We start from the raw sequence: 26,289 nt of genomic DNA, 5'->3' as shown, positions 1-26,289 counted from the left end.
GTAAGGTTTATCACGAAGCCGCTCAATGTTACATAGAATAATTGACCCACGATCGCAAAAAAGATAAGCTGAACATACCAACGCTGAGCATACCGGCTTCGCCGAAACGCACCGAAACCTATACTTCAAGACGCAAATAACATTTACCACTTCTTGTTGAACGACACAACATTGAAAGAGGACGGAAAATTATCTTCGAAATGCCCGGAATCTTACCCATGAAGATCATCAAGGTGGGCTCGTCGAGTTCACAAAGTCGGATTGCCCAAGCCTGCGATAGATGTCGAAGCAAAAAGATACGATGCGATGGCATTCGACCATGTTGTTCACAATGTTCTGGTGTTGGGTTCGAATGCAAAACAAGCGATAAATTGAGTCGACGAGCATTTCCTAGAGGATAGTGAGTTTAACGCTCTTTTATACCTACAGTCGTTACACATCGGTATTCGATTGTCTAGCATAGTATTGGTTCCTCGTTCTCTATGAACAATCTTCCGTCCACAATTGCTAACATGCTGTCTTGTAGTACTGAGTCTTTAGAGGAGAGAGTTCGTACATTAGAGGGGGAGATGAGGGAGATGAGAGAGTTGCTTGATGGAAAGGATGAGAAGATAGATATGCTCTCGAAGATGCACGACAATCGACGTCCTTCACTGTCTTCAACGTCAACTTCGCCTGCTGTCGAAAGTCGAAAAGAGTCATCACCTCCGAAGGAAGACATGTTTAAGGTCCAAGCTCCACCCCATCTATTGGAAGGCGATCATTCCAACTTGTATTTCATGGGAGCATCAAGTGGGAGAACTTTTGTCGGTAGGAAATCATAAAAAAAAATCTTTTAAGGTTTACCTCGCTAATATCTTTCTAGATATCTGCAAGCGTAAAATCCAAGACAGCGGCAAGTCTTCCGTAGGGTTTGATACAGAAACATTTTTGAACCCCCAAAATGAATCCACCTCGTTATCAACGATTACACCTGCCTCAAGTTTCGCACCCCCACGCTTATTTTCAGACAAATGTCTAAATATCTTTTTCCAAGAATGGGCACCATTATTTCCCGTCATACACAAACAGAGTTTCTTGACTCTATACGATGAATACTCATCAAATCCGCATCAAGTGGAAGATCAGCATAAATTGGCTCAGTTACACCTTGTCTTTAGTATCGCTGGACTCTCCACCGATTGCCCCGATAAGGAACAAATATCATTATGTGAGAACCAATGGCGCACAGCTCTCAACATTATTTTGATGGAGAACAACATATCGACACTGCAGTGTTTGATTTTAGCGCTTATTTATTGCATTCAAAAGGGGGACTACAATAGCCTACAGCATTACAAAGGAATTGCTGTTGGTCTGTCTCACAGACTTGGTTTACATCAAAGTCAGAAGCGATTCCCTTTTAATTTATTGGCTGCTGAGACGAGGAAAAGGGTGTTTTGGACTTTGTATACTGTTGATTGGTAAGAAATGTGCTAGAGGTTGTATCGCAAAGCTAATCTTCTATAGTTTTTCTGCTTCCCTCCTTGGCCTCCCTAAATTATTAAGGGAAGATGATATCTACGCGGAGTATCCCTCGGATATAGATGATGAACATATGAATGAGAAAGGATATCAACCCATGCTCCCAGGGGAACCTACCAGAATCTCTAGTGCTCTTGCTCTGTTTCGATGCTCACGCATCCTGTCTAAAGTCTTGGAGCAAATTTATCCCTCAGCTGCAACTCACGACTTATCGTTGCAAACGCTATTTGCTCTGGTGGCCGAATTGAACGAATGGTCTGATAATTTACCAACTCATTTGAAGCTTACATTCGTTCAAGATAAGCCATCAACGGACGTTACAGGTAGTCGATCAGCTTTATTGGTAAGTCAAACAATGGCGCGTGGATTTTAGCTCTACTCTAACCGAATCATAGTCTCTTGCATTTTACTATATTCGATCATTGATTCACCGCCCTGCTATTGGTTCCTCCCTCGGATCTAAAACTTCACCATCCGTCATTGCCTTGGCTGATTCCAGCAAACATCTCATACAAATCACACAGCTCCTTGAAGAAAGAAATATGACTTTCTCATTCTGCATAAATAAAAACGCAATGCTCACGTTGTGTGGCCTAAGCCTTCTGTATCAAGGTCTCGATATTAAACAGGAAGGTAAGTTGATGCAAGAAAGTCAACGACTCGTCAAAACCGTTATCAGATTCCTAGAAAAGGCCAATGCTCCTGGTGCAACCGACTTCAAGAGACTTGCGTCATCTCTGATTAATTTGGACAGTCAGAGTCTAGACTGTAGAACTAAGTCGGCACTATTACGCACTTCTTCGACCATGTCTGCTCGAAAAATTTCAAAGCCAACGCCATCCTCCTCCGTCGTTCCAAGAAAAAATAACCAACAACAACATCCATATACGCATATTAGTGCTAGCATGAGCGAAAATGACATATTAGCTCAACAAGAGAAGATTCGACGAGCTACGTTACCAAATTTATTCAACCACACTTCACAAAACCAGACATCGGCTCGATCATCCTATGACGGAACAAGGACCGATTCTCCGATGACCAAGCGCGAAAATCGCAGCTCCCTCTCCCAACTATCAAAGCCTCGATATAACACAATTCCAAAACCACCGAATCTGGACTATTTATCCTTGAGCAATACGCCAATTACTTCACAACAGTCTTCACCAACGATTTCGCGCACTGCTCCTCCAGGACCAAGTTCTCATAGCTGTCAGCTTATGTACAGCAGGATTGATAATCAACCAAACGAATGGGCTATACTCGCTTCCTTAGAAAGTGGTGAAAGCAACATACACAGTGCTATCTATGGTGGGCCACCGCCTAGTCTTACAGAAACAACTCAAAGTGCTCCTTCAAATGCGAGTTATGAGGATTGGTCTTCAACTACCTTTTGGGACGATATGACTTCTGCAAATATTCACGATCCCTTGGCAAATCCCGGAGCTGCACAGAGTGTATTGAGTTTTAGTGGGGAGAGTCATAGTTCCGGTGACGAACTATCCACTAGTGATCTTGGAATGAACGGGAACACGCAGTACCTACATGAGTCATTACCACATTGTGATGATTACATGCTTCAGCTCATGCGTTATTCTTAAACATTCGTCTTTTTTAAATGCCCTTGGCGTCTTGTGAATCTTATTATGGGTTATGGGAGAGGTTATGCTGTGTCGTGTCTTGAGAATACCCATATGAGTGTGAGATCGGCGTTCAATACTGGGAGGTGCGAGATTTGCAATTTGATCCTATGAATGGGCTGGCGTGGCCTGGGCAAGAATTGGTGGTTGTTAAGGCGTTGGATGGTTGACACTTTCGTTCGTTACTATCTGGCGTACTTGTATCACTTGACGCACTTGGTTCGGGTCTACTTGCACTATATGCTTATTTCAACTTTGATGGATTGGTACCTAGAAATTAGAAAAAAACATCAAAACTAAAATTCAAACCAAGCTCGCTAAAATTTAATGTGTTCCTTGAAATGTCTAATGGCTCAATTCTCTAACATGAATGATACATGCACCTTGGCCCTACATATATTACCCACGAAAAGTCTATGACACTAAACGTTTCTACTTTCCTAAATAGTCCAATTCATTTCTCCACAGTCCCAACCGGAATCTCAAATCATAAATTTCCTCGTGAATATTGCGCATGTCATGAGCTTCCCCGGATTTTACCGAAACAAGACTAGTGTCATTCACCGGACCTCGGTCATTATCACATGCTAGTGTGGATGCGACCCTGCGACTCGTGAACAGCCGTTACTGCTTGCGGACTTCATTTAATAAGTACCTTACTCCCGTACCTGAATTTGTCGAATACAATTATATCATTTACCACTCGGCGAATCTGCAAATCTGTTGAAATTTATCGAATGATACATATTACATCGTGTAGTTGAAACAAGTCAAAACTAAAGCAAGCCTATCAATACAGCAATTACAATCATGTCTCTCAAGAATGGTAAGCTCCTCCATTTCCGGACCTTCCCATTCCACACCATCCTTTTACTAACCCATCAACCCGCAGACGCATTCCCTTCCTCTGCAGCCTTCGACGCTATCGCCTCTTCCCTCGAATCATCCCCCACCGACCGCGCCGACGCCATCAAACAAGGCAACGCCGTCTTCGCCTTCACTCTCAAGAACAAAGCGGGCGAAACAGCCGATTGGCACATCGATTTGAAGAAGGAAGGGAAGGTCGGAACAGGGCTTGGAGAAAAACCAACAGTAACGTTGAGTCTGAGTGATGAGGATTTCGGAAAACTGGTAGCGGGAAAGGCGAATGCTCAGAGACTGTTTATGGGAGGAAAGTTGAAGGTTAAGGGAGATGTGATGAAGGCGACGAAGATGGAACCGATTTTGAAGAAGGCGCAAGGAGGTGTGAAGGCGAAGTTGTAGATGGGTGGATCCGTGTGTGGAAGGGGAAGGGGAAAGGGAATGAGAGGGTGGGTTTGCTGCGCTTTGTAATGGGGGGTTTAGATGTCGAGTCGATAGATCTGATGTGGAGTGATATTCTTGGGTACCTTTCGACCGGAAGAAACGAGAATCGGCTTGGATAGATTATTTTTTGCTTCTGATAGCAGGATAGAATGCGTGCGGATCTGCCGGGGGAGAAGACCTGGCTAGTGGAACCGTGTTTGTTTTGATATCTTCAGACAAGGAATGAAAGATGCATTGTCATTTATATTTTGTTATTTTACTATTGTATACGATCCTTTTGGATGGCACTGAAAGTCGATGCGTTGAATTTTGCATAGTTTGCTTCTTCTATACATGTATCTACCTTGAAATATGGTAAGTCCATGAAATCGTGTCTCCTATTCAACTAAGTACATCTCAACTTCACACATTTGTTTACCTACCTTGGATTGAAAAGGAGAACCGTCTTGTATCCTTTGGTTTATGTCTGCTCATTTGTGGCTCACTCCATTAGTTGCAACTCAACTACGGAACTCATGCAGCGATGAAATCCTGGATAAAATCCAATCGAGTTCTCCCATTCAATTTAACCGCTGAATTTCAGTATCCGATCTCATCGTCGATTTCTGTTTCATGGCAGAAATCTCTACTCTCTCCTGATTTCTATTCGATGAGAAATGATCAAACCTCCTCCGTCCCTACTTCTCTCAAACCTATTGCCTGCTTTAATGAAGGAAGTACTTTTCAGCAACGTACCTATCACTAATCTGGTCAAATACTGCAAAGTTATCTTATTGTCATGTCTAGACATCTCCGTATTACATACGTGTTTTTGCACTCTCAAAAATCGAAGTTGCATCTTTTGGCTCGCTGCAAAGTCGTCTGTTTAGGTGTTCATTTTGTATTAGGGTTGGTACCTATCAAGGGATATCGGGAGATCGAGATATTTCCAAGTGATTCAAGTGGATGAGATGTGGGTGTTTCTTGTTGCTTCGTTCTCCTTGGATGCTTCCTCTCATGTTATGTTGGGTTCGTTGAATGATGGAGATTTCACATGCACGCAACCAGTCTTCTTCGGAAATAGTTATTCTCTAGGATTCAAGCAGCCGGAAAGAACTAGATCAATTTTTGAGTTTTTGACTTAGAAGCGGTTGATTGAGACAGTGATGTCTCTAGTCATTGATAATATCATTGTGACTCCAGTAACACAAGTGGTCGAAAATGGTTCCGAAGTTCGATGTGAAATCTATCAGGATCGGAAAGACTGTAAGAACTGGAGAATACTGGAGCTACACCGTGACTTTGCCCTTTCGATCACTATACGGATTCCAAAACTCCCATCGCAAAATTATGGATGGCATGATCGCCCAGAAGAAGAGGGTGCCAGTTATGCAGCGGCGTCGCATCTCAGATTTCTTGTGACGACCGGAACTAGCCAGTGGTTTGGCAATCTCTATATTAGATGAAAATGCCAGAGTCAAACGAAACCTTCTTGGGGTGGCCATAGATGTATTAGATTCATCCAAAGATAGAATTGCAAGAGCATATATAGATATTTGAACCCAGCATGAGTCTTAAATTTATTTCTACTCGTGCAATAGAAATAATATCAAGCTCAGAGGAGTTATATTTTGAATCATGCGGTTTCTTAATAGAAGCAATTATTTGTTCCAAGTGCTTTGATGAAACACAACCTTGGAAAGTTATACACAGATATATGAGGGGACTTTGTGTGAAGATACAATGATTCATTTGATTTATTCATTATTGAAAGTACTCGTGAATACTCACGGATGCTTCGATTAATCAATGGTCATTCATCTATATAGGTACAGATAGCAGTTAATTAGTTCTGTATATTGACTTCACTAAAACAAATGAGATAGGAATGTCGAGTTACTTCCTAGCTCAACCAATATTTTCAAAATATGCTAAACTAGAGCTTTTAATTAGAATCAGTATTGGATTTCGAAATAATCCTATATCGAGATGTTGGGAGTGTTGACGTTGTTGATATGAATGAACTTCGGTTCGGTACAGAGATGTTATAGCGACAAGTGCATATAAAAACCTCGGAGGTTTTTATCTACCACCGCTGTTTTAAGAGAATCAGAGCTAAATCTAAGCGATCTTAAAGCGGCAGTAGTACATAAAAACAGTATCATTGGCCAGATCAGAAGCGCAGAATTTATAGTGGAGTCTGCTAAGCGGTTACGTGATACACGGACATCCCTTTTATACACGCAATGGACTTTCAATTATCGATAAAAAAGCACTTTTGATTGTGATTGCACGCTAAACTAATATATGAGTTAACTCATTGATGTAGATACCCATTGAATCATCGCACGATCGATTCACCCATCGTATGATAGATACTCTCCTTCCGGCATCGATACTTTCTTGACCTTCGCATCTCGCAATTGAAAAACCCGCCAATGCTCCACCATTTCCACGTAATGCTTCTATTCCACCCCGTTATAACTCATTCTCCCCGCGCTCCCATCATCTCTCAAATTACCGTGTGGTCATGTGATCAAATCCACCTCCATCCATCAGCCAAGCCGTGGACATCTTGCACCGCTTCCAACAACCGTTGGCTCCGTCGTCTAATTCTTTGATCAGCTCTTCTCAAGCGAGCTCTTTCCCTATTGGACAGAACTCTACGTTGGACCCTTCGCCTAGCGAGACGAGCGTTTTGGCGGGTAGCATTTGCTTCTAGCGCTGTGATGCGGGCCTCGGAGTTATCGCTTTGCATTCTCAGTTCTGTGTTGCGATTCTGAGACTCATTGTAAAATGCTTGAGACTCATTGTGGAGTGCTTGAGATCCATTGTAGAGTGCTTGAGACTGATTGTAGAGTGCTTGAGACTGATTGTAGAGTGCTTGACACTGATTGTAGAGTGCTTGAAAATCTCCAGCCATCAGTTCCAGCCTTAAGATACGGTCTCTAGAATCATCATCCAGTGCCTCATCATTCCTCGCAACAATTCCCGCATTCGGTGGTGGGGGTTGTTGTTGCTGCTGGCCCTGCGGATTGCATTCTTGCTGTGGGGCACATTGCATATCTGCAGGTCCGTACTGGCAGGCCAGGAATTCTGCAATGATAGAAGCAAGTTGTTCTTGCGTAAGTTCTCGTTGCAGAGCTCCGAGTCGAAAGATGAGGCTTTGCTTACTCTCCGCTGGTCTGGCTCGAGCGATGTTGTAGTTCTTTCTGGCCAGCTTGTCGACCGCCGTTCGTAACAGGAAGACTGTCCAAAAGCTTTGGTATTGTCCGAATAATAATGGGGCGTCCATTGTATCGGATCTTTATAAGTTAGTATTCAGTGAACAAAGGACATGTGAGAAGAGGACTGAATGCTCTGGATTCATATACACTCAAGAAGGCGTAGCGCTAGCAATAGAGTGTCTGTGATATCGCAAGAAACAAAAGAATTACTTACTATTTTTAACGTGTTTGGAAGACTGGAAGAAAGTTTTGAATTGTGGAACCTCGATACAGAGGCAAAACAGGGAGGGAGAACTCTTTGGATGACCTGTTGCGCCTTTTTCTGTCTTGAAGCTTGATATTAGGCTCAAGAAAGAGGTTTTGAGAGATCGTTTTTTCCGTTTCGAGTCTTGAATGAAAGGAAGAAGAGCTCAATTGTTCTAGGGCTTCTTATTCGATCTTGAGATCTTGAGCTAATAAAAGATGTATGAATTGTACATACAAACCACAATCAGTTGGATTTCTGAATTGGTGTTTGTTTGTGTAGAGGGGAAGAAAGTTTACAACAAGAAACGAAGGCGGAAGGGTTTTTATTAGAAGGATTAAGCTAGTTTAAAGTAGGCTTGAAAGTGATGTTGAAAAGTGAGCTTGAAAAGTGAGATTGAAAAGTGAGATTGAAAAGTGAGATTTGAAAGTGAGATTTGAAAGTGAGATTTGAAAGTGAGCTTTAAAAGTGAGATTGTTGATTAGTGTGATAGCAAGTCGAAATAAATTATTCTGAATAATTTAAATAAGGTAATTAGTGAATGATAGTTTTTTAGAAGTAAATTTAATTATATGTTTTTTATTTTTGATCGTAAAAAAAATTTTGTTTTGAGAATTAATAAAAGAATTGAATGATTTATAATATTAGAAATTAAAGGATATTATTTCGAAAGAGATAAAGGTTCAATAGTAAATCTAATAAATCTAATAAATCAATTATAATAATAATAATAATAATAATAAATTTGAACTCGAGCGTAGCGAGAATCGGAGGATTAGGGGCTGGCCCTCGTATATATTATAGAATTAGAATTAGAATCTATATATTATATTAATACTAGCTATCGGAAAAAAAGTCTACGAATTCCTAGGGTTTCAAAATTATTATAATAATTAAAAAGAAAAAAAAAATTCTACGAATCCGTAGTTTGAAAATTCTTTTTCCCCGACGACTAGTAATATCACTAGAACTATATTATTAGTAGAAATATTATTCATAATAACATTATTAAATTTTAATACTAAATACTTTAAGTTTAAAACATTTAGATTTCAAATGAAAATTGAATTTTAGGACTAAAAGTATTCAATCTTTTCAAAATCAGTAATCTTAATCCTTTTTGAAGGGTTTATATATATATTAACAATCAAATTTATTAGGAGATTTTTAGAATATGTTTTGATTAATTGAAAGAAATAATAGTTATTGGATTTTAAAAGATTGAATATTTAATTTAATTTAATAAAATACTAAGCGGCCGACTAGTTCCTAGTTGGGGAAATCGAATATCCCTGGAAAGCGAATTGTCCCTGTGAGATTTGAGTTTAGATTTTGTAATTTTTATTGAAAAACATTTCAATTTCATTATCTCATCCTCAGACCTATAGTGATTATATAATGTCGGTCTTGATTTCGAGACAGGGCTTCCCGAAGGTTTACTATAGGATTTGAAACTATTTGATTTCAATTTTGATATAAAAACTAATAGTTCGTTATTTTTCAAATTTTCAATTAAAAGTTATAAATCATTCAACGATTGTATCAAGTTAGTATAGAATCAATATATACAAATAGATTTTCTTATTATTTTAATATAATTTTTATTATCATAACTTTATTCAAATTGTCCTTTGAGAGTGAGTAAAAGGGTATCAGTTTTGCTAGTATCTTCATCACATTTGGCTTCAAGGACATACACTGTCGCCTGTAGGTAATCGCGAGCGTTACAATTTGATGGTATCGGTGTCGGTATTGCTTGTTTGATAAATAAAGAATCCATCAGAGCTCGGAATGATTCTTTGAGTTTGTTAGTTTTCTATATCACATTCATAGCATCCCAATTACAATATCCCATATCTCTAAAAGCTAAGATTTTCAACGACTTCTCGTATTATATCAATTAATAAAATAAAACCTTGAGATTTCTTGATAGATATTATATTTCGAAACAAGCTCCAAAGCTTTATACAAATAACTTAATACTTGATTCATTGTTATAATCATCTACTTCTTCATATTGATGAACTTCAACAATATAATAAGTATTATTAGCCATGCCAATCGGATCAGTTGATGGAAAGCTAAGTTCAAGGCGGTAACAAGTGAGATAATCTTTCATTCAGTAGCGACCTAGATCCGCGGTGGGATAAAAAGTGATGAAGATATCATCAAACAGCCAGTTCAGCTTTATTTTTGCTTCCAAATTTTTGCACCGTTAATGAAGTTCCCCACTTAAACACTAGGAAGCGCTTTCTGATTACCGCGCGGCGCGCGCAAACCCCTGCCTACAACGACCTCTTTCCTCTCCAGTTCCTACAAAACTTATATTTTGCTCTTGTCTATTCAATTTCCTGTGTGAAGTGAGTGCGCGCTTGATGTGAGAAGTATATCTGATCCAAAGCAATGAAACAAGAACCTTGAGTTGAGTTGAGTTAATTTTCAGATGAGAGGCTTGCTCACTCTTTATTTTACTTAAGTTGAAGACTTGGAGATTTGATGCGCCATTGCGCGAGAGCGCGCAATTAAGCTATGTCAGTGTCAACTTCATTCATCCCAAAGCCTCAAAATAAATAATAACAATTCACTTCCTCTATCAATTCCCTTGACCCACCAAAGCCGCGCCTCGCCTCAACTCACCTCCCACCCAACAAACAAAATGGCAAAAAATGGTAGTCATAGCGATCAAGTTCCCCCGGGGCGCCGTGGTCTAACTCTTGAGTCGTTACAGTTTCCCCAGTCTACCTGTATGAAGGCCCGCAAAGGTCCGTCCTACATTCTCGGACTCGCCAGTGCGTTATGCTTTCCCACCAACTCGGCCAGAAGACCGGTTGGACACATTGTGTTGAAGACCGATGCGCAGGAGGGTATATGAAGTGGAAGGTGAGTGATGGGGTGGTGTAGTTGGAGAGTTGATGGGTCTGGTTTGGGATTGATTCATTTTTGATCTTGAGATTTTTTGGTGCGCGATGCGATGAATATTGGATTCACTTGTTTTGTATCCACTTTTCGAGATGAAGATTTATTGTTGTTTTTATGATGCCTAGGTAGTACTGGGCGTGAGTTATTGAAGTACGGAATTTGATTTCTCAGTGTGGTGCGGTCAACGTCGCCGCATTACTAGCCTCACGACGTCTAGATGGCAAATGTATGAAGAGCCAGCAGATTGTTCAACGAATCTAATGGAGACGATTATCATCCCATCTAATGCGTTAAGTTGAGTTAGTATCAATTATATTTTATCCTCAAATTTTGCACTACAATTGATTTTGAGTACCCAATATATTCACATATTTCAGCCATTTGAGCTGCAAATGTTTCCACAGGAAAAGATCTTTGATATTGATTTTAAGTAATAGCCACATTTCTGTGAGCATTGAGAGCCTTACGGCAGTTTTTCATAGCAATAACCTTTTGCCGAAAGAAATATTTCAATGCAATACTTCGAACTCTAGTCAACCCCCGAGCCGAGCGCATTTGCTGCGTCCAAGGAAAGATGCAAATGTCACCCTATATTCTTCTTCCATTACCCATCATGAACACATATATTACACAATTAAACAAGCGGGTGAGAAGGTAAAGCATCAAGGAATGCCAATCTTGCTAAAACACCAGCTTTTCGAAGGAAAAAAGAAGGTTGACTTGGCATTCATGAATAACTACAGACACCTCTCAGTTTTTTATCCATCATAACCAGATTTTTTGCACTCGCACCCCAAACAAGCAGTACAACACGCACCCTAGTGATAACCAACATTAGTTTCCTTCTAACATAAAACTCTGCTTCATCTGATGAGTAAATCGAAGCTTCAAAGCCCAAAGTTTGGCTGATAGAATCTGAAAATTCCATCTGCCAGCCAGATCTCGCATATCCTGACGTAGACCTAACATGACATTCTTAATCAATTTAATGGAGAAATTTCACTAGATCTCTTGGCGAGTAGCTAGTCCGTCCCTCGACTTCTCGAATCGCGCTCGTAAGTTTCGTCCGCGAACTGACACGAGAATTAAACATGCATGAAAAGCATTCTCTCGCAATGTCTCCTGGCGAAAAATAAAATGCGGGAAAAAATATACTTAATAAGTGAGACTGGAACTTTCTGCAGCATGCGCATTTTAGGTCTCTAAAGCATAGAAAGGCATGGGTATAAAAAGAGTAAGAAAATTGACAATAATATTTGACATTCCGCTGGTAAAAGCTGAATAAACATGTTCCCTTGAATTTCTAGTTATTACGACTTCTGTACTTCAGTACTGGAACATGGATCATCAGAACTATCATTGATACAGAGAAGAGTTGGGGAAACATCGAGAATAACAAAGTTAAAAGCGTCTCTTCTCCATTCAAACCCCCTCCCGGCATCACCTTGTTGCTCGAGTCTTTTATTGTGCCATCATATCAGAAAATTAACTAATTAGGTATATCAAACTTTGATCCAATTATTGCCTCCCCATTTCCACCTTGACTATTAACGCATTCTAAATCAACACTTCTTCAAAAGCAACCCAAAGAGCAAATAATACCATGCGTATATATCCCACCCACCACACACCCAACCAATTCCACCCAAAACCCCAAAAGCACAACCCCAGCCGCGCCTCACAACCGCAGAAATTCATCTCCAACCTTAATCTCCACATGCAATGCACACCCGCAACTCCATGCCACATACGCGCAGGCATCTACCGCAAAATCCACTAGGTAGTTCCATGCAACATGACAGGCATTCCATGCGGGATAGCGACCCGGTGCGGGATGAGCTAGCTTCACACCTGACGAGCGGCACAGTCTCGACTTGTAAACTTGACCCAGGGCTTCAAACGTGCTAGATATATCTCTGTGCTTCTCAGACGTCGTCCCATTTTGTTCCCCATCGTCAAAGGCAGAAGGAAGCACTTCACTTCCCACCCTTCCCAATCCAAATATTCAAATTTCCCACCATGGCAAAAATTTCAATCGATGGCGTAGTTCTCATTACCGGGGTAAGCAACTTTCTCATCTCCTCGTCTCATCATCTCATCATTGCGAATATCAATCATCAATCACAATCACCAAGCTAACCCATCCACCCCTTCCCACAGGCTGACTGAGGAATCGGCCAACAAGCCGTATGCTCCTTTGCGGAAGCAGGAGACCGTGCCGTAGCTCTCGCGGACATCAATGAAGAAAATGCCCAAAAAGCTGCAGAGACTGCCAGAAAATATGCGACCCATCCTAATTTCCGAACTTTGATCATCGGAGTCGATGTTGCAGATGCAGAGAGTGTGCAGAAGATGATTGATGTGACGGCGAAAGAGTTGGGACGCATTGATTATGCTGTGAATGGGGCTGGGGTACAAAGTTCTTCTTCCCTATTCTTTTTTGGTACTTTCTCGATTTCATGCAGTGTGGAAACAAAGAAACTCATATATATATATATATACATGTATATATGAACTAACGACTCCCAAACCCACAAAATCGATCATCCCCCCAACAAACCATTCGCAGAAGTATCAATCGCAGACTTCGATAAAGTGATGCGTGTCAATACCAAAGGCCTCATGCTCTGCGTGCGGGCCGAAATCAACGCCATGCTCGCGGAGTCATTTTGAACGTGGGCTCTGCAGATTCGTATGCGGGGCTGCCGGCAAAGACGGCGTATACGGTGTCCAAACACGCGGTGATGGGACTCACGAAGATAGCTGGTGAGTTGACTGGTCGCATATGAATAACATCAGGTGCTGTTCATATAATGTATGCTTCATCCTGAAACCGACTTTGCCTTAGCACTCGACCATGCTGCCGATGGAATTCGCGTCAATGCCGCGTGTCCCACCTGGGTTCGTACTCCTATGGTTGAAGAGGAGTGCAGAAGAAACCCAACCGTGATGCAGATGGGGGAGTCATAGTTTCGTTGAAAAGAATGGCTGAGCTGGAAGAGATCGCTGATGTGAGTGATTGTTTTCTGATGTAGCCCTTCTGCAAGTTGTGTAACGGGCACGGGAATCATCATTGATGCTGGAGTGACTTTGACCGTGCACATGCACTGAATAGATCATACTATGGACTGTGGGGTTTTCGGTAGTCTAGGAAAATCTGTTGCTCTGAAATAATTCCCACTCTTTTGATTATTCATGAAAAAACGAAATCCCTGAATTGCGGGTATGCCCGACGCTTATTGGAGAATCAAAAAAGTCCACAAAACTCCGTGGTAAACTGAAAGTGTAACGATCTGACTGCTATTCTAACAAAACATGCCGATACCAAAAACGATAGCCATCACCAGGTTTACTAATACCCTTGTAACAAGACCTGTTCCGAGGACATCAATCTCTCACACTCTCAACACAATGCTGAGGCCGGGCCTAGATTAGGGACAGAAGAAAGAAGAAAGAATGTGAGTGTGAGGCACAACGCGCCAACACAAAAACTCGATATAAAACATTTCACAGCACATTCCCCAACCATCATCAATAACACCTTCAATAACATGGCCGCTAGACTTTTCACAAATAACCATACAACATACTAGATGCTACCTACCTTTCTTTGCACATTCGCTACTTGCGTTATTCCCAGCCCACAGATCAATCCCACAAAGCTCATACCTACCAGCCTTTCCACACCAGTAGTAGAAGACGCTGTGATATTGATCATTCCAAGATACGAGGCCATTTTCCCAGATCCGCAAATGGCACGACTTGTAATTCATGCGGATAGTGGAAGCCGAAACGGATAGATGGGAGTTTCACTGCAAGAGGCTGTAGCAATGAACAAGGACCGTCTCTAGGAAAAGCGCTTTGTGGGATGTGAGAATGTTTGATAGGCATAAAATCTGCATCAGAGAAGGAAACGTCTTTTTTTTTTTTTTGGCTTGATAAGAAAAATACTTCCGAGCGGCTGAAAAGGCATCTTCGTGTATGTCATTTGACTTGTGTCTCATTTTTACTTTGTCGTGTATTATACACTGGAACTTTCCGTGAAAGAGAGGGGCATGTTGTAAGGGATGTTGCGAGGAAGAAAACACTGCTCCGCTATGGACTTTAATTCTGCGATAAACCCGAAGCTGCGCATGTAAATTAACCAAAATCGAATAGCAACATTAACAACTTCACGGTCACACATCAATATCCAAAGTCAAACAAATTGAGAGAGCAGTAATATAGCATTGATTATTTCTACCACTGCTAGATCCCAACCCTCCTCACGATCTTCTAGTCCGTAGTCCAGTCCATCATGGGTATCATTTATCAATCTTAGATGTTATATGTAACCATCTATTCGTCATCCTCCTCAGCCTCATCACCAACAACGTTGAAGAATCTCAATTCGTAAACGCCCTTGGAGGTGGAAACAACACGGAGCCAATCTCTCAATTGGTTCTTCTTGAGGAACTTCTTGGTCCTATTATCGCCACGAATTAGCATATATTCTCATGCCAATAGAAATGTGAAGTAGAATTTCATGGGAAAAAACTTACAAGTACTTGAGGTAGTGACCAGAGTTGACAGAGGTCTCGATCTTGATGCTCTCTCCCTCCTTAGCGATGGTGACCTTGTCGCCCAAGTTGCTCTTCAATCCATCGACCTTAAGGTTGTCTTGGAGAAACTTCTCGAATGCAGCGGTATCGAAGATCTTGTCGTTGGCAGGTTGCTTGCAGTCGATAACAAACTTGCGCTTGACGACTGGTCCCTTCTTGTTTCCGGCCTATTTGAAAGAAAATAAGTTAGCCTACTGTATCACGCCATAACTCTGCGGTAGAGCGGGCCAACAGCAAAGCGATTCTTATTCATGGACGTACTTTGGCAGGCATTTTGATTGATTTCCGTGTGGTCGCAAAGAAATGGTTATCCTACGCCGAGTTGAATGTTGATGGAGATTGAAGTAGGAGGTTCGAAAATCTGAAATTTTCTGTGTGGGCCGCCAAGAGTTTGAGTCGCTTATCGATTATGTAATTCGGAGCTGAGTTCCGTGGATATGTGCCTTAATTAAAAGGCATCAATTTGAGAGGGCTGAAAGTGGGGAACAAAAGCTTCAATAGTTTGTTTACTCAGGTTCGGCATTTGTTGTTCATCATGCAGGAAGAACCAGCTAGGCCAGCTAGGTATTGAGTACGAGTAAGTATTCATGAAGTCGATCTCTCCAAGAGCGGGAAGCTTCAATTTTCTACAACGGCTTGGCTACTGCATTTTTCATGTCGGTGAGGGCAATACAAAACATTCAATCCACCTTTGTACTCTGTATAGCTCAATCGGTCAACGGGTACATGATTGTATTGAAAAATTGACAACACAGCAATAATCACAACGTGCATATTCCCAAATGTTTCATGTTCTAAAAGATAATTGTAATCGGATTGTAATCATTCATTATATTATCCATCCACCTATTCCTCTGTACAATTCCCCCCCTGAAGACCCATATCGCACCGCAAGTCCGTAGACATGCTGCCAAAAAAACCCAACGAAAAGAACCATTACATAAAAAACCCATGTATGAAATGCGCAAGAAAAAGTATAAAATCAGAAAATCATAATCGTCCCAAATGACCCATGTCCATGCATGTTTATGTCTAACTCCCGAGCCATCATAATTTCAAGCCGAGAAATGTTGTTCAGCCGACTCTTCCGATGCCAAGAGGTTAATTATTCATTAATATGTCTGAGCATGAACCGCATTGGTCAGGCCTGATTTCGAGAAGATGTAAAAGAGGTAGGAAGATGATTGGAGGTATCGTATGATCGAAGTCGAGTGTGGTATATCGTTTATTTTTGAGCTTGAGGAAAGTCGTTGTCATGAGAAGCTTAATACTTCAGAATGATGTATAGAGCGTGGATGATACCGGGGATATATCCAAGGATGGTGAGAAGGACTATGAAGCATGTTAGTATTTTGATCATTTGCGAGTAGCAACGTGTGGATAGTCCTACTGTTAATGAGCAAATCGGCACCGCAACCTCTCTCAAGGAAAACACCAAGAGGTGGTAAGATGACGGCGAGAATAATCTTGCAGATATCGCTATTGTGAAATGTCAGTATGCGATACTCTTTGGTTTGATTGACTCTACTGCCGTGCGACAAAGTCTAAAGTGATTGGATTGGGATGGAGAGTGATTCTTACCTTGCTGTGAAAGGCATGATGTTGGATTTATTTGGTAAAAGGTTTATTTGACGTGTGTTGTTGGTTGATGGATTGATGGGTGTCGTGGAAAGGAAGAGTTCTTGTTCTTTGTCTTGATGTTCGATGTTTGATGTTTGATGTAGAGAAGATTGGAATGTATGTTTGCAAAAAGATTGGAATGTATGTTTGCAAAAGTAAGTAGCTAACCCAAGGGAAAGTGGACCTTTATGTATGAGCACCGAGAAGAAGTTTGGGCTTTGGACGTGTGGAACTTGAATGGTACGATTTCCCGATTTTGCTTGAGTCGGAAGTACAACGTCACTAATTTACCTTATTTCATCTCTTATTATTAACCCGCAAGAAAAGAGTTGGCACTATCATGGCCGAAAATAGATTAGATCGTTTGGAATTGTGGTGAAGTGTGGCCCAACCAAGAAATTCTACGATATTGACAAGACCAACCACGGTGACCAGTAAATGGTTAAGCCACATTACGTCATGATATCTTTTCCCATTTCTCCCTTCACTTGCTTCCGCCATCATGTTTTTAGATTTATCTTCCAAGGGAAATTACAACATCAGTCAGCCAATCTTACCTATTGAAATAATTAAATCCGAAGCATGATAAATGCACATCTAGCAACCTGCATGATATTAGAATTCTTGTGTACAACAAATAAATTCTCCTTGTTTGTATGGTTCTCGCCGATTTTGCGACGATTCAACAATAAAATGGAACGAGTACAAAATGTGAAGTAGCATCACATCATGGTAATTGCCGGGAGTGTCGGAAATTGACTTTTCTCAGTGCCGCATGCATCCCGATTGGTTTCTTTTCTGCTGCGGGGACCTTCAGGTGTGGCTCTGTGGCTGAGTTGTGGCGGTTCGGGGAATAACTTCATGTGATTGTAAATTCAATATCTTATTCGTCTCTCGCTTTAATCTACACTTTGCTAAGCCGCATACACGGCAAAGGATATGTACATGGAACATTCGGAATTCTTGGCTGTCAACTTCATCGTGTGATTGATCATCTCGAGATCATTTCTTCCAATTGATTATCTCGACGTTCCGAATCCCGAATCTTTCCAAATTCAAAGCCACGATGAAATGACGAGGTTGGGTTGTGTACTGCACAGAAAGGATCCTAGTATTTCTTGGGTAAACGCGTATTGGTGCGTACTGGTGCGTATTGGTGCTGTATAAGGCTACACGAGTCAAAGCGACGTCTAGACTCTAGATCCTGCATTTAGAAAGCTTGGTCTATTTTGATCTGCCATGTGGCTGAGTATTGGTACAAACGGTGTCACGGTATCAGCACAAAAGATCGCACATAATAGGTTTGTGAGAAGATACGTTGATTCACATTTCATTGTAGGTAGCTTGACTGTACTTATTACACGTAGGTAGTCGAAGTTACCCCCCTAAGACCATATCGTTACATAGGGTACTGTTCTAGAAGAATCTCGACCGTTTAGCTTATGAACGAATGCATTGAGAAGCTCATGACTAACTTAATTGTACTGCACATTCAAACGAAGAAGGGCTATATTTCTTGATCTGAGTAGGTAAAGTTTCGCATGAGACATCTGCTATGTACCAATTTGGGGCTGAAAGGGTATTGAGCACACACATCATTTCCGATGCTGGATTATGGATGAATATATGGTCCGGAGATATCAGTCTATCAAGTGAAGATTGGAATACACAATCAGCGCGCGTCTAATCCTAATTAGCTGCTCACACTTGGGGGACACCAATACAACCTCGTTGGAAATTCAAGATCTTGTTTTTTACAGATGCTCATCCGAACTCTGGCTGGACTGACTGAACTCTAAGAACGTCGAATCTTCAAATGACAATCAATGTCTACCTACGATAGTAGCTCGCCAATTGCCTAGACTTAAACAGGCTTTGAATCTGAGAGAAAAAAACCGAATCCGCAAAGCTTTGTCAGAAGTTCTAGAAGTTCTAGTGTACAGATGAGTGGCAATTATAGATAATAATATACAAATTCCGAGAGCTCCCAGTGACGAGGTGACCTCGACCAGTCGAATTGATAGACAATTGACCTTTTTATGATGCCTCAGGTATCAACCCCACCATGCCTCCATGCCCAATGCTCAGCGCATCCATACACAAATTTTATGTTTATGCACGTCCAAAGAACATCCTCTCCAACCCATCTCATAACCACCACACGATATGCCACGAGATCCTCTCATCGGCCTCGTAGGCAAACCCTCTTCAGGGAAAAGTACAACACTTAACAGTCTTACAGATGCTACCTCCAAAGTTGGTACGTAAATATCCCCCATATCATTGCATCCGACCCAAAATTACCCCTCCATTTACTTACATCTTCTCTCATATAGGCAATTTTCCGTAAGCACTCACTCTATTAACTATTTGCGCAAATACCCACCGTCTCATACAAGAAACTGGAGCAATCGCACAAGATCAGAGAGATAAAGACAAAATACTGAGCCACTTCCAGATTCACAACCATCGACCCTCAACGCGCAATTGGATATCTACAAATCGACTGCGCCTGCGCTCGCTATAATCTTCAATCCCGTTGCAAACCCAACTACGGCTCTTGTATCGATGGTCGTCGCTCTGTTCCTATCGAACTCCTCGATGTAGCTGGTCTCGTCCCTGGCGCACACGAAGGAAAAGGTCTCGGAAATAAGTTTCTTGACGATTTACGTCATGCAGATGCACTCATTCATGTCGTAGACGTAAGTGGTACAACCGATGCGGAAGGAAAAGCAACAAGAGGCTATGATCCTAGTTATGACATTGTTTGGTTACGTTCAGAGATAGTAGCATGGATTCGAGGAAATTTGATGCAAAAATGGGGATCGATAAAACGGAGACACGTAGCTGTGAAAGCTACAGCTGTTGAGACATTACAGGGCCAATTTTCTGGATATGGAAGTACAAGTGTGGTTGTTGCGCGGACGCTGGATAAATTGGCGTTAAAGGAGCCTTTGGAGCATTGGTCTGATGAAACAATTGACTTGGTGGTGAATGCTTTTACGGATGAGAAGTTCCCAACGGTCATTGCGCTCAATAAGATTGATCATGCGGATGCGGATAAGAACATAAGCAAGATTGCAAAGATGCAGGATCCAAAGAGTATAGTGCTATGCAGTGCTGTGTCGGAGGTTTTCTTGAGGAGATTGGCTAAGCAAGGCTTTGTGAAATACACTGAGGGAAGTGAGTTTGTGGATACGAGGGAGGATTTAATTGCTGATGGCGATGAAACTGGAGGAGGTCTGAAAGAATTGGACGAAAAGCTCAAAAACAGAATTGAGAATTTAAAGGATATGGTTCTTTACAGATTTGGAAGTACGGGAGTAGTACAAGTACTTTCTCGAGCAGCAGAATTGCTAGGGTTAGTACCAGTATTTCCTGTAAGGAACGTAGGAAGTTTAATAGCAGGAAGTGGTGGATCTGGAAGTGAGAAGGTATTCAGGGATTGTGTATTGGTGAAGAAAAATACTACAGTCGCGGAGTGCGCGAGAAAGGTTATGGGAGACGCTCCTTTGGCTTATGTTGAAGGTGCTGGTGGAGTAAGAGTTTCAGAGGATGCTATTGTTTCTGTTGGTCATAATGATGTGCGTATAATTCCCTTTCATGCTGGACGAAACTCTACTAACAACTACCAGATCCTCTCTTTCAGAGTTGGTAGAGCATGAGAAGCTTACAATCTTCATTTCAAAATGCATTTATGATGCTATGGACCTGGCGTTTTAGGAAGAAGGATTTAGCATAGCACATGGCGTTCATGAGGTCCTATTCAGGATTAAATATCTTCGAGATTTACTTGAGTTATGTGTTATTGACATACATCAAATATGTTCTTTCGTTCAGGTACCGGTTTTAAATTTGTGCCAAATTATTGTTGTCATGAGATTATATCCCCGCAGATTTCCTTTAGCAGTAAATATCTCAACAATAAGCGAATGGGTTATTACCGATTGATCCTTTCTACCTTTCCACGATATTTCTTAGCACAATCAAGAAAGAGCACACATTACCTAGCTTAAACTCTCACTCTAGTATACATGCTCTACGTAACCGAAAAAAGCGGCGGAAATTGACCACCATTCAAAAGAATTTCAATAATTAAAATCTCTTCTCGATATAACATCAAATAAAAAAAACACTTGTTACTAATATAAAAATGACTCAAATTTTTGTTCAATTTTTTCAAATTTCAATATTTAATTTGAAATGAATTTATAATCTATTAAAAAAGATCTGTGAAAGGGTACTCAATTTGCGCCGCTTTTTTCGGTTACGTAGAGACATGCTAGAAAACAGTCGCTTAAAACTTCTGATATATTCTTCTGCTTTAGTATGCTCCAATCTCAGGGCATTAATAATACATAGCACAAACACGAATTGACCAATCATTCACCCTCAATCGTCATACAGTAGTTCATCCGGTAAAAGGGAGGCGAACATTCCCACAACACATTCCCCGCATTTTAGATCTCGATATGGAGTTGTGACGACATCGATTGAATTGATCGATCCATCAAATCCAATCCCATCCCATCCAATACAATTACCGTCTGCCAAGTAACCACTAATGCAGAATTGAACGATTAGCTAAGGAAGCTAAGGAAGGAGAAAGTTTCATAGTGAACTATTGATCTAAGCTCTGGAAGCTATGTAATAGCCTTTTTCTTCTCGCTAGCTATATGGTTCTCGCACAATCGCATTCTGGATATCTTTTGATTTTGATTTCTCTTCGTGTATTCCTTTCGAGTATTCCTTTCGGATTTTCTTTCGACATTCTCGAGACAAAGAAATACACGTACCTGGTTCATACGTGCAATACTTATTACACAAATCAATCAATCAATCCATAATCCTAATCCCCAACTCTCTCAACCACAATCACCACCACCCACACCACCATGTCCCCCGCGCTCTCCACCTCCCCCGCCTCGCGCATCCGTCACCTAACCCCCAACCCCCGTCTCCATCTCCAATTCTTTCGCAACACCCCCAGCACCCCTCACAGCCAAGCACCCTCCATCCAACGAGCCGCCTCTCCTCTCCAACGCCGCCGCTCTTACTCCACCAGTACCGCCTACCGCACCCCCTGGACAGGGCGTCCCGCGTCCGAAAACGCAGGCACGGATGCCCCGACGGAGAAACATAATGTGCAGCATGATCAGTCGCAGAAGAGCAAGGAGGAGAAAATGAAGGGGGAGAGTGGCAGTGCGGGCTTGGAGGAGAAGCCCAGTGGACAGAGTAAGGATGCGAAGAAGAAGGTGCAGGTGGAGTTTCCAGAGGGAGCGAAGATGGGTCCGGTTATTGGGATGGAGGATGAGAGGGGTGGAGTGAGTTTCTTTTTTTCCTTTTCTTTATCGTTTACCCCTTTTCTGTTTGTTGATTTGTTGGTTTGTGTGGGGGAAATTGAGGAAGTGGAAAGAACGCTGGCTAATAAAAATGTGCAAATAGAAAGGTTCTTAAATCCCAGGAACTCTGGATACAGTGCTCGTATCTAGTATACAACGTTTGATCGGCAGAAACTGTATACTACGAGATTAAGGATTTATGGATAGACATGTCGTATCTGCATTTGCTTGAAGGCTTGCTTGCATTCTCTCTATCTGAACACCTGAATCACTAGCACTAGCGCTATCCATGTACTCAAACCAAATACATACAAAATATACACATCTGATCTCTTGAGTATTTATCAAATTGTCATTTTATCTAACACGCCGTCATCGTAAGGATCCATATTCCTCATTGCGGTTTCTCTTCAATTATTGAGAATCTTGATCATCACATTATGATTAAGTAGGATAGTCTGAATAAGCGTGATCTTGTATTACTACACCGTGTATATTATTGCAAAGCCAGTATCAAAAAATCAAATCAGGTCTATCTATCTATCTATCTATCTACTAATCCAGCACATCCATATCAAAATCTCCTCACATCACCACTATCAAAGACAAATCCTCGTTCCTCTCCGCTCCTAGCTCGCAAAGTCATACAGTCATCCACTCTTAAACATCCACTCTTAAACATCCACTCTTAAACATCCACTCTTAAACATCCACTCTTAAACATCCACTCTTAAACATCCACTCTTAAACATCCTACTCTCTTCCTCGCCATACACCCAACGGCATCTGTAGTCCCACTAACTATCATATTTATAGCTCGCCAACAGCTTCTCAGGTATCTAGGATCTCACCAACACGGGAAGGAAAGGGGATACAAGAGATAATTCCTCGGCGTACATTGTATTTGGTATTGCTCTATCTAGATTCTAGATTTGACATGGATTAAGGAATGGATGGACGGACGACCAACTCTTCATTTTCGCTGATAAGGGGTGGGTTACCTTAGCGAAATTTAGATATAGCATGTGTCTTGTGAGAAGAGATAGGTGTTCATTTTGTATACCTAGTCAACTTACTTGATATCCAATGATCGTTTCTGAAGTAGGCGGGGACAGGGTTTAGGTCGGAGGTGTTAAGTGTTAAGTGTCATGGTGTATTTTATTTTATTGTATTGAATTGTATGGTTACTTGAATAGTGAGTGCATGGAGAAATATGATTATGTATAGTACATGAATGAATATTGATATGGATGAAAGAATTCGGGTTTGGATGATGAAATGTGAAGTGTAAAGGATGCCACCGTGCTGCGTCTACCATTCATTACCATGTTTCCCTTTTTTCTGCATAGATGAGACAGATGAGATTCATACCTAGGTATTTACGTGTGCGGTTGTTGAGCAAGAAAGGTTTGTGCACACCAACTAAGAAATTCAATTCGTTTCCAAGATTTCCCGAAAGTCCTGGACAACTCTCGAGAATGCTCAATTGGTAGCTAGATTCCGCCCTCCAAGTCCAAGTCGATACCGTAGCATCTTCCGTATTCGACGGGGGGAAATCACAAAGCCCTGTTCTCTTTAGTACTACTAATATATCAATAAACTGAAGTTGGCATACGCATTACCCTTCTTCCATTCAAGGGTGTTAATCGGATGGCAGCATCCACAATCATTGTACTTCTCCCCATACAGGGGTCCTCCTCTGAGATGTCGAGACGTAAATCTGAAGTCAAGATGCTTTGTCCACTCGCTCGTTTGTGGATTTCGACCGGGATACAGCGATAGGGAATCAGCCTCCGACCAATCTCTCTTTTCCCAGATGCCGAAATGCGAAAGTGGAGGTATGTAGATTCATAAGTCGTGATGATTTTTGCGTTAGTGCAACCAAGTGCTGCAGTGCCGGCACATCCATACGAAAGCCGATAGAATAGGAGAAATAAGAAAGTGCGTAATAGACCAAGCGAAGTTGGCCTCCATATTAAACTCCAATCCAAACCGACGCCAACAAAGGGAATTGCGATAATCAAGAATAGCGCTACAGAATTCCTCGACCGGATTTCCGTAAGCGTACCGATTCAACCCACACAAACCCTAACATCTAATATCATACTCACACAAAGCCCACCTTTCAGGGTAATCTACACCGTCTCCTCTCCCTCGGCACTTGACATATAAATCGAAGATGTCGTATCATAAGCCATTGCAAAAGGAGGACATCCCGCAGCGACCAAAGCCGCTATCCAAGCCATGATCATTTGATCATTATCGTATCTCTGATCCGGGTTTAGAGAGAGATCCGACGGTGCTGAAGACATTGTTTCTCTCTCCAGCAATAAACAAAATATACAAATTATATCTCAGCCAGTAAATATACGAAGAAGAATATGGAAGATCGTCCAGTCGCTGATATGCAACACAGCCACCGACTACCACTTGCAACAAAAGATCATAGAAACAAGTAATTAGTCGCCGACGACTAAAAATCAGTATAAACCAATAAAATTAATAACCTTCTCGCCGATCAATACCATACATAATACATCCCAATCCATCGGAGCTCGTCTCTTTATATATAGCAAGAAAAAAAAGGGGGGCACAGCACAATCCATTCTCACGGAACACACGAAGCCTCAAGATGTGGGGATCCAAAAACAGGTGGGACAAAAAAATTCGCGACATTTCGAGAAATTTCTACCGCAGAGCGACGACGACATTGGTGCATCGCTTTTGCATGCGAGAGCAAGCCACTGTGTAACAATTCTAGGAGAGTGGAGATTGTGCATTCTTGATTGAACATATGATGTTGGAATTATCTGGAAGGCCGATTTGGGTTGTCTGCCAACTAGCGGCGCCGTCGCTTAATGAGCACTTATTGACCAATTAAAACATCAGGATTTTGAGGTTTCTTATTATTTTGATACGTTTTCTTATAATAATTATTCAACGATTACTATTTTGATAAAAATAAATAATACACCTTTCAATTCTTTATATAATATTTCATTTCTTTCTTTTTTTTTAATAAATATTAAGTTTTTGATTTAATATATTTTTATAAGTATATATTATATAAAAATCACTAGAAAATATTTTCTTTATTCTAAGATAAGATATAATAATATTTATAAAATTATTTAATTATTATTTTATAATTAAAAAACTTTATATATATAATTGATATATTTATTATTATTTTTTTATTAAATTATAATCTTTATATATAATATCGAAGTCTTTATATATAATATTGTTAATGAAATTATTGATATTCTTGCTTAATACACGGACCACTTACGGCGCCGCTAGCTGGCAGTCTAGGGGATAGTATTCGACTAGAGAGGATTATGATGAAGGAGGACTTTGTGTGTTACAACTTACGGCACGTGCTATGCCCCCACGCGATGTTGCGAACTTATTAGTCGTGGTGGTGCTTTGATATTTCGTGAGTTAGATACCTAGTAAGTACGGAGCTTATGCTCCTTGATATGAAAAATACAGTAAAAAAGATAAAGGAATCAGTTAAAGACAAAAGTGTAATAGGATAGTCCTAGGAAGTGGTGCCCACAACGATTTGATGGTGGAGGACAAGAAGTATCTAGGTGTTAAAAAAAAAGCAAAGGGAAAACAAATTATTGAACCAGTGAGAGATTTCCAGGACCTACCTCGAGCTGAAACTTCAATACAGGCCTCTATTTTGACAAACACACTCAAGTTGTATTATCATTTTCTCCAATCTTAAGGGACGGAGAGAAGTTCCCTGGAGGGAGTAATTATAGACCATATACCTATCACGTTCATACCGAATTGAAAACAACCATCTCACACATACAACAAACGCAATGAATAAATAATTTTTAATGTTTTCGTTATATGCTCGTACAAATGTACCGA

At 41.0% G+C, this 26,289-nt stretch overlaps 8 protein-coding genes across 8 annotated transcripts; 5 read left to right on the top strand and 3 right to left on the bottom strand.

Moving 5' to 3' along the window:
• Positions 1-200: 200 nt before the first annotated feature.
• Positions 201-3,125, top strand: EAE98_009831 (uncharacterized protein; the record flags this gene model as incomplete). Its single annotated transcript, XM_038957452.1, has 5 exons — positions 201-400; positions 527-810; positions 866-1,463; positions 1,510-1,867; positions 1,920-3,125. The coding sequence occupies 5 exons, from the start codon at positions 201-203 to the stop codon at positions 3,123-3,125; spliced, it is 2,646 nt and encodes an 881-aa protein (XP_038806160.1).
• A 617-nt stretch (positions 3,126-3,742) lies between these two features.
• Positions 3,743-4,867, top strand: EAE98_009830 (uncharacterized protein). Its single transcript, XM_038957451.1, has 2 exons — positions 3,743-3,990; positions 4,057-4,867. Exons 1-2 carry the CDS (start codon positions 3,975-3,977, stop codon positions 4,425-4,427), a joined length of 387 nt encoding a protein of 128 aa, XP_038806159.1. The 5' UTR covers positions 3,743-3,974; the 3' UTR covers positions 4,428-4,867.
• Positions 4,868-6,984: 2,117 nt separating this feature from the next.
• EAE98_009829 (uncharacterized protein) lies at positions 6,985-7,743 on the bottom strand (the record flags this gene model as incomplete). The annotated part of the gene is made up of 1 exon (XM_038957450.1): positions 6,985-7,743. One exon carries the CDS (start codon positions 7,741-7,743, stop codon positions 6,985-6,987), a length of 759 nt encoding a protein of 252 aa, XP_038806158.1.
• A 4,817-nt stretch (positions 7,744-12,560) lies between these two features.
• Positions 12,561-13,808, top strand: EAE98_009828 (uncharacterized protein; the record flags this gene model as incomplete). The annotated part of the gene is made up of 4 exons (XM_038957449.1): positions 12,561-12,618; positions 13,024-13,342; positions 13,435-13,604; positions 13,687-13,808. The coding sequence occupies 4 exons, from the start codon at positions 12,561-12,563 to the stop codon at positions 13,806-13,808; spliced, it is 669 nt and encodes a 222-aa protein (XP_038806157.1).
• A 1,368-nt stretch (positions 13,809-15,176) lies between these two features.
• EAE98_009827 (uncharacterized protein) lies at positions 15,177-15,712 on the bottom strand (the record flags this gene model as incomplete). The annotated part of the gene is made up of 3 exons (XM_038957448.1): positions 15,177-15,303; positions 15,380-15,606; positions 15,701-15,712. The coding sequence occupies 3 exons, from the start codon at positions 15,710-15,712 to the stop codon at positions 15,177-15,179; spliced, it is 366 nt and encodes a 121-aa protein (XP_038806156.1).
• A 474-nt stretch (positions 15,713-16,186) lies between these two features.
• Positions 16,187-17,037, bottom strand: EAE98_009826 (uncharacterized protein; the record flags this gene model as incomplete). Its single annotated transcript, XM_038957447.1, has 3 exons — positions 16,187-16,771; positions 16,830-16,918; positions 17,021-17,037. 3 exons carry the CDS (start codon positions 17,035-17,037, stop codon positions 16,704-16,706), a joined length of 174 nt encoding a protein of 57 aa, XP_038806155.1. The 3' UTR covers positions 16,187-16,703.
• A 2,188-nt stretch (positions 17,038-19,225) lies between these two features.
• EAE98_009825 (uncharacterized protein) lies at positions 19,226-20,724 on the top strand (the record flags this gene model as incomplete). Its single annotated transcript, XM_038957446.1, has 4 exons — positions 19,226-19,319; positions 19,396-19,405; positions 19,518-20,643; positions 20,695-20,724. The coding sequence occupies 4 exons, from the start codon at positions 19,226-19,228 to the stop codon at positions 20,722-20,724; spliced, it is 1,260 nt and encodes a 419-aa protein (XP_038806154.1).
• Positions 20,725-21,954: 1,230 nt separating this feature from the next.
• EAE98_009824 (uncharacterized protein) lies at positions 21,955-22,516 on the top strand (the record flags this gene model as incomplete). The annotated part of the gene is made up of 2 exons (XM_038957445.1): positions 21,955-22,383; positions 22,505-22,516. 2 exons carry the CDS (start codon positions 21,955-21,957, stop codon positions 22,514-22,516), a joined length of 441 nt encoding a protein of 146 aa, XP_038806153.1.
• Positions 22,517-26,289: the final 3,773 nt, after the last annotated feature.

This window comes from Botrytis deweyae, assembly GCF_014898535.1.
Source record: "Botrytis deweyae strain B1 chromosome Unknown BDEW_031, whole genome shotgun sequence".
Classification (NCBI taxonomy): Eukaryota; Fungi; Ascomycota; class Leotiomycetes; order Helotiales; family Sclerotiniaceae; genus Botrytis; species Botrytis deweyae.
Note: the sequence above shows the minus strand (reverse complement) of the source record. Positions and strands in the feature narration are given on the sequence as shown.